At 42.0% G+C, this 12,937-nt stretch overlaps 1 protein-coding gene across 1 annotated transcript in view; it reads right to left on the reverse strand.

Annotated features, from left to right (window-relative positions):
* Nucleotides 1-12,937, reverse strand: part of LOC106589743 (lutropin-choriogonadotropic hormone receptor) — a 91,249-nt gene that overhangs the window by 45,315 nt on the left and 32,997 nt on the right. The window contains exon 3 of the mRNA XM_045709987.1: nt 3,546-3,681. Coding sequence (XP_045565943.1) covers nt 3,546-3,681 — 136 coding nt within the window. The remainder of the gene's footprint in view (nt 1-3,545; nt 3,682-12,937) is intronic.

Consider the following 12,937-nt stretch of genomic DNA (forward strand, 5'->3'; position numbering starts at 1 on the left):
ATGGAGCAATGCTACATGTTGAAATGGTTAAGAACTACAACTCTATAGACCACGCAAACCACGGTGTAAGCTAAGGTCGCAAATGGTGGCTCAGGTAGTGCAGCTCATCCAGGATGGCACATTAATGCGAGCTGTGGTAAGAAGGTTTGCTGTGTCTGTCAGCGTAGTGTCCAGAGCATGGAGGCGCTACCAGGAGACAGGCCAGTACATCAGGAGACGTGGAGGAGGGCGTAGGAGGGCAACAACCCAGCAGCAGGACCGCTACCTCCGCCTTTGTGCAAGGAGGAGCAGGAGGAGCACTGCCAGAGCCCTGCAAAATGACCTCCAGCAGGCAACAAATGTGCATGTGTCTGCTCAAACGGTCAGAAACAGACTCCATGAGGGTGGTATGAGGGCCCGACGTCCACAGGTGGGGGTTGTGCTTACAGCCCAACACCGTGCAGGACGTTTGGCATTTGCCAGAGAACACCAAGATTGGCAAATTCGCCACTGGCGCACTGTGCTCTTCACAGATGAAAGCAGGTTCACACTGAGCACATGTGACAGACGTGACAGAGTCTGGAGACGCCGTGGAGAACGTTCTGCTGCCTGCAACATCCTCCAGCATGACCGGTTTGGCGGTGAGTCAATCATGGTGTGGGGTGGCATTTCTTTGGGGGGCCGCACAGCCCTCCAGAGGTAGAGGTAGAGGTAGCCTGAACTGCCATTAGGTACCGAGATGAGATCCTCAGACCCCTTGTGAGACCATATGCTGGTGCGGTTGGCCCTGGGTTCCTCCTAATGCAAGACAATGCTAGACCTCATGTGGCTGGAGTGTGTCAGCAGTTCCTGCAAGAGGAAGGCATTGATGCTATGGACTGGCCCGCCCGTTCCCCAGACCTGAATCCAATTGAGCACATCTGGGACATCATGTCTCGCTCCATCCACCAACGCCACGTTGCACCACAGACTGTCCAGGAGTTGGCGGATGCTTTAGTCCAGGTCTGGGAGGAGATCCCTCAGGTGCCACCTCATCAGGAGCATGCCCAGGCGTTGTAGGGAGGTCATACAGGCACGTGGAGGCCACACACACTACTGAGCCTCATTTTGACTTGTTTTAAGGACATTACATCAAAGTTGGATCAGCCTGTAGTGTGGTTTTCCACTTTAATTTTGAGTGTGACTCCAAATCCAGACCTCCATGGGTTGATAAATTGGATTTCCATTGATTATTTTTGTGTGATTTTGTTGTCAGCACATTCAACTATGTAAAGAAAAAAGTATTTAATAAGATTATTTCATTCATTCAGATCTAGGATGTGTTATTTTAGTGTTCCCTTTATTTTTTTGAGCAGTATACTTTAGTCTGGTAAACGCACCATATTCTAATAAGATTTCCGAATGGTTCTCTGAAGTATCCATTATAACAACTATGACACACTGTGACTTCCGGGGGAACGCAACCAGAGACTTTTCTCTCGACTCTCTCCAGCAGATGGACCGGCGACCACAGAGAGAGACAGCAAGACATACACTCGTAAATATGTAAGTGGCAATTTCTTTTCAAATGAGCGGTCGTTCATGTAAAGTATTAGCACTTTCTATGAGTGTAGTTATCAGCTATGAGTTTCCCGCTATTGAGCGGTCCCCACCCCATTTCCTTTGTCTACCAAGCCATCATATCGGTTTCGTGCGCTAGGGACTTTCTTTGTATCATGTAATACCCCATGTATGAACTAATTGTTTGTGTTTTCAAGTATTTTTGTGATTTGATTAGCTAATTTGTTAGTAAATAAATAATTAAGTCAATTTGTATATCACTGATTCATAATTTATGCTAGGGTTCGTGCAGATATCCAAGGGTTTGCGATGTTCAGTAATGAGAACTGATGAGGTACAATTCATTAATAAGCGACTGTTTTGATAACATATGAAAATATCTGAAGAGTTGATTCGGGAAATAAAGACTATATAAACTTTTTCCCGTGGTGCCCCGACTTCCTAATTAATTAAAGTTTACATGATTTGTTTAATCACGTAATAATTGTACATAGAGAATTGATTTGATAAAATAAGTCTTCACATTTAATGGTAGTCACAGACAACACAGCGGACACTCTAACCATAAGGCCAGAGAGTTGGTTCATCAACCATGCTTATCATTATTTCCCAAATAGTAACCAACAATTTGTTCATGTCACGCCCTGACCTTAGAGATCCCTTTTATTCTCTATTTGGTTAGGTCAGGGTGTGACTAGGGTGGGAAAATGTATGTTTTCTATTTCTTTGTTGGCCGGGTATGGTTCTCAATCACAGGCAGCTGTCTATCTTTGTCTCTGATTGGGAATAATACTTAGGCAGCCTTTTCCCACCTGTTGTTTGTGGGATCTTATTTTGAGTTAGTGCTCTGTTGTCACGGTTTGTTATTTTATTTATAGTTATTGTATGTCTTGTGAAGTTTCACATATTAATAAAGATGTGGAACGATACTCACGCTGCGCCTTGGTCCTTCTCTACACACAAGCCTGACAGTTCATATGAATTGACATGCTTTTGATCTCCTAAATAGTGGGTGAAAGGTAATACATCAGAAAAATGTTGGTCAAACTACTTCCTCTAAAAGGATGTGTGTATACAGGCAACTCATCTGTAGTGTCTTAGCTCTTATTACTTATTTATATAATAAGAAAGACTCCGAATACAAGGAAATGAACTGGAGCTTTACATTTACTAAAATAAGTTAGTACCAGAATAACATAGAACAACACTGCGCATGATCAAGGGTGCTCCATTCTTAAAGGGGACATCAGTAACTAACAGAACATAACATCATCCAAAGATACCCATCCAAAGTGGACATCTCCTTGCCTCTTCTTAAAGCCCCCATACAGTCTTTCACTGTATGTCTTTTGAATCACAGTGTGTGTTTATTTAATGAAAATAACTCCAAACATATTTTGTATATTTCCCTGAGCCTCTTTTTGCCATTGAAATGCTCAGTCTGACAGTGTTGATAAAAATTTAAATATTTAAATACACAGCCCTGATTGGTGGATAAGATCGTTTCTAGACTCTAGAGCCTACCCTCTTCCAAAAGTCATTGGTCAGACTAATTAGGTCTGATTGCGATGTCATGCTTTGGGCCAAAAACACCATCCCACCTGAACAGGCTGAAATTCCAGGGCGCCCCCTCACACACAAAAAAACACCTCTTACACTAAAAGGCTATTATCTGAGTGTTACTTTGACCTCATAGTGTGGAAATATTATAAAAATGTAAAATAAAAATGCATTTAGATAAATGTTTCATACAATATAACGTTAGATTATCACACCTTTCATAAAAGCTACCAGCAGTATGTCTTCCACAAAACAAATCCGTTTATAACTGGGCACTAGTCCAGTTTTAAACAGCCTCATGAAGCTTTGCAGATGTATAACATTGAAAAGGCAAACCCAGAGTTAAACTGAAAATGTGTAATAGGGCTAAAGGAATACTGACAATGCTATATGTCACAGGTGAAAAGGGCTTAATAAATACACTTAATTGATTGATTGAAACTTACATTCTGGACACGTTGATCAGTCCTCTGAAGGCATTGCTTGGAACTTCAGTCAACGGCAGATGAGTTAGTCTTCTAAAGATTATACACAAGGAAAAAACTTGTTTTAAAAACATGTAGTCTAAGGTATTGCTGGCTGCTGGCAACCAGATCACAGAGCATTTCTTATTATTCTGTATGTAAATCAGTGACAGTCCATTTAGTATGATATGTTATGTTTCGTATAGTATGTATTCATTTGTATATGTCCATCACCCATTTTGTATGAAATGTTTTACATTACAAAGCGGAAAATGAATTTGCAAAGTGGACAATATGTTACAAATTTGTAAAACGTGATATGTCATAAATTCTAGGTGGCTAACATTAGCTAGCTGGCTAAAATTAGCTAGACTAAGGGTTAGGGTTAAGTTTAGGAGTTACGTTAAAGGCTTAAGGTTATAGTTAGGGTTAGGGTTAGCTAAAAGGGTTAAGGTTAGGGTTCAGGGAAAGTTTAGCTAACATGCTAAGTAGTTGCAAAGTAGCTAAAAAGTAGTAAGTAGTTAAAAAGTAGCTAATTAGCTAAAATACAAAAGTTGTCCGTAATGAGATTCGAACTCGCAACCTATGGGTTGCTAGACGTTCGCGTTAGACATACATTTTTGCCTTAAGTAAACATTTTTGCCTTAAGTAAACATGTGTACTATGTAACCATACCAAAATAACATATCATACCCATGTGATTGGATTTACATTTACTATGTTATGTCTTGTCTATGAGACCAGGCTGAGTATTAGGCCACTATGGTGGCCTGAAATTGAATCAACTGAAGTGAAGAAGGCAAAGCACAATCAGTAGCTAGGTACTGTACTGTCCTGATAAAAGGCCATCATTGTATCTACTGTAAATTGGAATGCGTTTCCTAATTGACTGGTTGAATTCAAAGGTTAAATAAATAATCAAATAATAAATAATCAGCTCGACAAAAGTGTCGGCAAATTAAAAACAATGGATAGATCTTGACACTATAATGTAATATATGTACAATCCCTCCCCCAAAACGGAATGACATTTTTGGGTACTTACAAGTTTCGAATAAACGATGGAGCAGCTTGGGACTTAAGTTGCGTTTCCCTCGTGCAACTGAGTTTCTCTCCCGTGTCTTTGTAACATGTATCGCTCTTCAATGAACATTTGCAAATCGACGGACAAGTGAAAGTCCAGCAGGAGCGCAAATTCAGAACACCGGACAGCGCGAGAAGAACCCACACCGTCTGCCTCGCTGGTGCCATCCTGTAGTCTCCCTGGGCATTGATCAACCGCTTCTCCTTTCTCCCCAATTGTCACTTTCTAAAGAGAACTCAAATAAAACCGACCTCAGATAGACGAACCTAGGTAGCCAACCTAACAAAGCAAATTGAAGCGGAGGAGAAGAGAGGACCATTTTTATTTCCACCTGCCCTGCGCTAATGCAAAGTACTGTATCTTCCTGGTGTGCGTCACTCAGTAAATCAGCATTCAACAAGGTTACAGTTAGAGCCCAGCCCTGACAGGATCACAACATAACTGCTCTACTCTCGCCACATTAGAAAGCCAAATTATACAAGAAAAAAATGCTGGGTTAAAAACAACTCCATTTGGGTAAATGTTTGGTTATTCGGGTTATTTTGACCGAGCTAGTTCACAAACAACAGAGTGTTTTCTTTAAGTTGGATTGTTGATGCTGGGTTATTGAGCTATGATCCACTGTGTCAGATCAGAAGACTGGAGGCGTGGCTTAGTAGGGGCGTGGCTTTTAGATAGTATTTTTGTGGGCCACTTGTGATAGTAAAATGTTATTCCGGTTAATCTGTTCTGTTGCATTGTCAATGAATGTTATGTTGAGCACTGACACTTTTGTAGCTTTAATAGGGCTTACACAATAGTATGAGTTCCTTAGCCTGTTAGGGCTAGGGGGCAGTATTTGCACAGCCGGATAAAAAAACGTACCCGATTTAATCTGGTTACTACTCCTGCCCAGTAACTAGAATATGCATATAATTGTTTGATTTGGATAGAAAACACCCTAAAGTTTCTAAAACTGTTTGAATGGTGTCTGTGAGTATAACAGAACTCATATGGCAGTCAAAACCCTGAGACAAATCCTGACAGGAAACTGAAATCTGATGTGTGGATATCACTTCAAACATTTGCCATTGAAACACACAGGGGCTTGCGATTCATTTAGCACTTCCTATGGCTTCCACTAGATGTCCCCAGTCTTTACAAAGTGGTTTGAGCCTCCTACCATCAAAATTGACTGAAAGAGAGGATATTTACCTTGGTCACAGGGGATGGGCCATTACCATTGTGACGTCGGCGCCCACGGGTACTCTCCCTTTTCGAAACGTTTTGAAAGACAATGCAACCGTCCCAATGGAATATTATTGAAGCCCTGGTTGAAAAAGCCCCTAAAGATTTATGTTATACAACGTTTGACATGTTTGAACGAACTTAAATATATATTTTTTGCTCATTCCTGACGACAAGTCAGACGCACACGGTACATTTTCACTAGCCTTCGGAGCGCGCTAACACTATTGGGACATAAATTATGAACTTTTTTGAACAAAACTACATTTGTTATGGACCTGGGATTCCTAGAAGTGCCTTCTGATAAAGATAATCAAAGGTAAGGGATTATTTACAATAGTATTTTTGATGGTTGATCGTTCCAAGATGGCTCCAACATAGACTTCTTTTCTGGGCATACCACGTCGTTTATTGCAAAGTGTGATTTCCCAGTAAAGTTATTTTTAAATCTGGCAAAGAGATGGCATTCAAGACATGTTAATCTATAAGTCTTTCAATGACAATATTACATTTTAACAATGTTTTCGAATAGTAATTTTGTAAATTGTAGCGCTGATCATCGGAAGCATTTGAGGGAAAAGATTTTCTGAACGTCATGCGCCGATGTAAAATGCTGTTTTTATATAATTATGAACTTTATCGAACAAAAAATGCATGTGTTGTGTAACATGCTGTCCTAGGAGTGTCATCTGATGAAGGTTGTCAAAGGTTAGTGCTGCATTTAGCTGTGTTTTGGGTATTTGTGATGCATGCTAGTTGCTTTGAAAATGGCTGTGTGATTATTTCTGGCTGGGTACTCTGCTGACATAATCTAATGTTTTGCTTTTGCTGTAAAGCCTTTTTGAAATCGGACAACGTGGTTCGATTCAGGAGAGGTGTATCTATAAAACGGTGTAAAATAGTCATATGTTTGAGAAATTGAAGTTATAGCATTTATGAGGTTTTGCATTTAGCGCGACGTGATTCCACTGGCTGTTGATTAGGGTGGGACGCAAGCGTCCCACTGGCCCAGACAGGTTAAGAGCCTATGCACATCCCAATGTTGGGATAGTTACTACTTTCTTATAATATTTAAATTACATTTTATATTAAAGTATGTCATTTCAAAAATATTGAATGAAAATTGAAATTTGCAGAGTACACACTTAAAATGATGAACATGAATGACATTTACTCTCACGGGTGGCCAAAAATTAGGTGAAAGTCACGCCCCTACTAATCCATGCCTCCAGTCTTCTGATCTGACCCAGTGGATAATGGCTCAATAACCCAAGTAAGTGACCCAACTGGCTCGGTCAAAAATAACCAAACGTGTGTTCTGTCCACTATTTACCCAACACTGGGTTGTTTTTAAAGCAGTATTTTTTTTGTGTAGGCAGCACTGTAGGTTAGGCTGCACATCACTCAGTTTATGTTGTAATGCCATTTAGTGGTTCCTATAGGCTGCTGCTTTGTGCAGTTTTGAGTTGTTTCCTTAGCTACTACTTTGTAATACACATTAAGTTAGTTAATTTATTCTTCAAAGGTATGCATTTTAAGCTTATTCGACATGGTGTAGCCCAATCCCAATCCCAATTCATGGCACAGGCCTACAATAAATAAAATAATGTGAACATGATTGTCATTTTACAAGGGGTGCAGGAAACCTTGGAGAGGCAGCTGTGCGGTTATATAACCCTCACTGGTGAATGGATTTAGCCTTCAGTCCTGTCAAGCAGTGGACTTCTTCCTTAATTGGTCATCTCTGGTCACCTCCTCTGCAATAGTGAGTGGGTTATTGAGCAGTGACTATTCAGACCTAGCATATTTTAAGCATTTCATTGTACTGTATACACCATGTGTATCCTGTGCATATGGCAAAGACACTTGACTTGATATGGAGTGGCGGGAAGAGACACAGGCGATCATACACTTAGTAAAACAATTATTATTTCTAATTTACACTGTTAAGAAAGCAGTTTTATTGTGCAATACAAAAGTTTAATGGTTTGGAACAGATGCACAGGCCAGATATATAAATGACAAAACACAGACTTAATAAGGCAAACATTCACAGGTTAAGCCAAGTTTAAGGGCACTTGTTATATAAATAATAGTATATAGAAATAACATTTATATTATCTTATTTATCTTCATACACATATACCATATTGCAAGGAGAGTGGTTCAATTGTTGTGAAGAAGGCTTCAGGGCGCCCAAGAAAGTCCAGCAAGCGCCAGGACCGTATCCTAAAGTTGATTCAGCTGCGGGATCGGGGCACCACCAGTACAGAGCTTGCTCGGGAATGGCAGCAGGCAGGTGTGAGTGCACCTGCACGCACAGTGAGGCAAAGACTTTTGGAGGATGGCCTGTTGTCAAGAAGGGCAGCAAAGAAGCCACTTCTCTCCAGGAAAAACATCAGGGATAGACTGATATTCTGCAAAAGGTACAGGGATTGGACTGCTGAGGACTGGGGTAAAGTCATTTTCTCTGATGAATCCCTTTCCGATTGTTTGGGGCATCCGAAAAAAAGCTTGTCCGAAGAAGACAAGGTGAGCGCTACCATCAGTCCTGTGTCATGCCAACAGTAAAGCATCCTGAGACCATTCATGTGTGGGGTTGCTTCTCAGCCAAGGGAGTGTGCTCACTCACAATTTTGCCTAACACAGCCATGAATACAGAATGGTACCAACACATCCTCCGAGAGAAACTTCTCCCAACCATCCAGGAACAGTTTGGTGATGAACAATTCCTTTTCCAGCATGATGGAGCACCTTGCCATAAGGCAAACGTGATAACTAAGTGGCTCGGGGAACAAAACATCGATATTTCGGGTCCATGGCCAGGAAACTCCCCAGACCTTAATCCCATTGAGAACTTGTGGTCAATCCTCAAGAGGCTGGTGGACAAACAAAAACCCACAAATTCTGACAAACTCCAAGCATTGATTATGCAAGAATGGGCTGCCATCAGTCAGGATGTGGCCCAGAAGTTAATTGACAGCATGCCAGGGCGGATTGCAGAGGTCTTGAAAAATAAGTGTCAACACTGCAAATATTGACTCTTCGCATCAACTTCATGTAATTGTCAATAAAAGCCTTTGACACTTATGAAATGCTTGTAATTATATAGTATTCCATAGTGAAATCTGACAAAAAATATCTAAAGACACTGAAACAGCAAACTTTGTGGAAATTTATATTTGTGTCATTCTCAAAACTTTTGGCCAAGACTGTACACCTGCTCCGACGCTCATCTTATGTTGCAGGGCTTGCAAACTATTACAGACTACAAAGGGAAGCACAGCCACGAGCTGCCCAGTGACATGAGCCTACCAGACGAGCTAAATCACTTCTATCCTCGCTTCGAGGCAAGCAACACTGAGGCATGCATGAGAGCATTAGCTGTTCCGGACGACTGTGTGATCACGCTCTCCGTAGCCGACGTGAGTAAGACCTTTAAACAGGGCAACATACACAAGGCTGCGGGGCCAGATGGATTACCAGGACGTGTGCTCCGGGCATGTGCTGACCAACTGGCAGGTGTCTTCACTGACATTTTCAACATGTCCCTAATTGAGTCTGTAATACCAACATGTTTCAAGCAGACCACCATAGTCCCTGTACCCAAGAACACAAAGGCAACCTGCCTAAATGACTACAGACCCGTAGCACTCACGTCGGTAGCAATGAAGTGCTTTGAAAGGCTGGTAATGGCTCACATCAACACCATTATCCCAGAAACCCTAGACCCACTCCAATTTGCATACCGCCAAAACAGATCCGCAGATGATGCAATCTCTATTGCACTCCACACTGCTCTTTCTCACCTGGACAAAAGGAACACTTATGTGAGAATGCTATTCATTGACTACAGCTCAGCATTCAACACCATAGTACCCACAAAGCTCATCACTAAGCTAAGGATCCTGGAACTAAACACCTCCCTCTGCAACTGGATCCTGGACTTCCTGACGGGCCGCCCCCAGGTTTTGAGGGTAGGTAGCAACACATCTGCCACGCTGATCCTCAACACTGGAGCTCCCCAGGGGTGCATGCTCAGTCCCCTCCTGTACTCCCTGTTCACCCACAACTGCATGGCCAGGCACGACTCCAACACCATCATTAGTTTGCAGACGACACAGTGGTAGGTCTGATCACCGATAACGACGAGAGAGCCTATAGGGAGGAGGTCAGAGACCTCTGGGTGGTGCCAGAATAACAACCTATCCCTCAACGTAACCAAGACTAAGGAGATGATTGTGGACTACAGGAAAAGGAGGACCGAGTACGCCCCCATCCTCATCGACGGAGCTTTGGTAGAGCAGGTTGAGAGCTTCAAGTTCCTAGGTGTCCACGTCACCAACAAACTAGAATGGTCCAAACACACCAAGACAGTTGTGAAGAGGGCACGACAAAGTCTATTCCTCCTCAGGAAACTAAAAAGATTTGGCATGGGTCCTGAGATCCTCAAAAGGTTCTACAGCTGCAACATCGAGAGCATCCTGACTGGTTGCGTCGCTGTCTGGTATGGCAATTGCTCAGCCTCCGACAGCAAGGCACTACAGAGGGTAGTGCGTATGGCCCAGTACATCACTAGGGCTAAGCTGCCTGCCATCCAGGACTTCTACACCAGGCGGTGTCAGAGGAAGGCCCTAAAAATTGTCTAAGACCCCAGCCACCCCAGTCATAGACTGTTCTCTCTACTACCGCATGGCAAGCGGTTCCTGGAGTGCCAAGTCTAGGACCAAAAGGCTTCTCAACAGTTTTTAGCCCCAAGCCATAAGACTCCTGAACAGGTAATCAAATGGCTACCCAGACTATTTGCATTGTGTGCCCTCCCATCCCTCTTATACGCTGCTGCTACTCTCTGTTTATCATATATGCACAGTCACTTTAACTATACATTCATGTACATATGTACATATTACCTCAATTGGCCCGACCAACCAGTGTTCCCGCACATTGGCTAACTGGGCTATCTGCATTGTGTCCCGCCACCCGCCACCCGCCAACCCCTCTTTACGCTACTGCTACTCTCTGTTCATCATATATGCATAGTCACTTTAAACATATCTACATGTACATACTACCTCAATCAGCCTGACTAACCGGTGTCCGTATGTAGCTCACTACTTTTATAGCCTTGCTACTGTTTTTCACTGTCCTTTTACTGTTATTTTTATTTCTTTACTTACCTATTGTTCACCTAATAACTTTTTTTGCACTATTGGTTAGAGCCTGTAAGTAAGCATTTCACTGTTGTATTCGGCGCACGTGACAAATAAACTTGGATTTGATCTGTACTTGTCCACAACTTTGTCCCTGACCTGTAAGTAGAGCTCCTTGGTCTTCATGGTGCAGCTTGCTTGGTGGTGCACCTTGCTTAGTTGTGTTGCAGACTCTGGGGGCTTTCAGAACAGGTGTATTTCTACTGAGATCATGAGACAGATCATGTGACACTTAGATTGCATACCAGGTGGACGTTATTTAACTAATTATGTGACTTCTGAAGGTAATTGCTTGCACCAGATCTTATTTAGGGGCTTCATAGCAAAGGGGTGAGTACATATGCACACACCACTTTTCTGTTTTTTATTTTATGAAACTTTTTTTTATTTTTTATTTCACTAATTTGGACTATTTTGTGTAATCCAAATAAATTCAATTTAAATTACAGGTTGTAATGCAACAAAATAGTAAAAACGCCAAGTGGGGTGAATACTTTTGCAAGGCACTGCAAGCACTGTAGGCACTGTAGGCAGTGAGCAGTGAGCAGTGAGAGAGATAGAGAGAGATGAAGAGTGGACGAGAGAGAGGGATGGAGAGAGAGAGGATCTGAGAGGTGAATAGTGGATGAGAGAAAGGGATGGAGAGAGAGGGGATCTGAGAGGTGAAGAGTGGATGAGAGAAAGGGATGGAGAGAGGGAGCGAGAGAAAGAGACGGAAGCACAGAGAGAGAGGCAATCGCAGCCTTCACCTGAGCAGGTTCACCTAGTTCTTCTAAGCAGGTTCACCTAGTTCTTCTAAGCAGGTTCACCTAGTTCTTCTGAGAGGTTCACCTAGTTCTTCTGAGAGGTTCACCTAGTTCTTCTGAGAGGTTCACCTAGTTCTTCTGAGAGGTTCACCTAGTTCTTCTGAGAGGTTCATCTAAAATGACTCACCAATACTGCATGCCAGTTCTCATTAGCCAGTTATAATGCCTTGAGTCGCTACACACCAAGGTTGTTATAGTAAACTAAAACTAATAATAAGAAAACAATTTAGTGAACTTAAATAAAATAATTAACAAAACTGTTTGAAAAATGAAAACTATACTGAAACTATTATCTTTCACTCCAAAACTAACTAAAATAAAAACCATCAAAATGAAATGGGGTTATAATGCTTTTTTTCTAATGGGGTTTTCAAGCTTCTGAATCTGGTGGGTCACATTGAGATTTACTTCATAATTTAAAGGTATGCTCAGCGAGATGACGTTGCCACGAGCATCACTGCAGATATTGGTCACATTTGAGTGGTAAGGCTAATGAAACCGACTGTAGATGAAAGTCAAGGAGTAAAGTAGGGGTAGGTGCATCTGCGACATCCAGAAGTAGAACACTAATGTAGTTTTCCAACAGCAAGGCTCAAATCAACATGGCAGTGTTGCCATTGTTTATAAGAGGTTTTCTTTCTAAAGTCGAAATAAACATGTTTCTAACCCCATATCACACACTCACAAACTGAAATCATAATATAATATTGTGTGTACACGTTGTGAAATCAATTAGTCAGAGAGAACCTCAAAAATCACATTTACATGTGTATATCTACAGTACACATAAATCAAGGCAAATGGGTTCCTGTTTCATTTATGTCTTTGATCACATTCGCGTGGATCAAAAAAATTGTAGACCTTCACAAGTCTGGTTCGTCCTTGGGAACAATTTCCAAACCCCTGAAGGTACCACGTTCATCTGTACAAACAATAGTACGCAAGTATAAACACCATGGGACCACGCAGCCGTCATACCGCTCAGGAAGGAGACGCGTTCTTTCTCCTGGAGATGAACGTACTTCGGTGCGAAAAGTGCAAATCAAT

This window comes from Salmo salar, chromosome ssa28 (genome assembly GCF_905237065.1).
Source record: "Salmo salar chromosome ssa28, Ssal_v3.1, whole genome shotgun sequence".
NCBI lineage: Eukaryota > Metazoa > Chordata > Actinopteri > Salmoniformes > Salmonidae > Salmo > Salmo salar.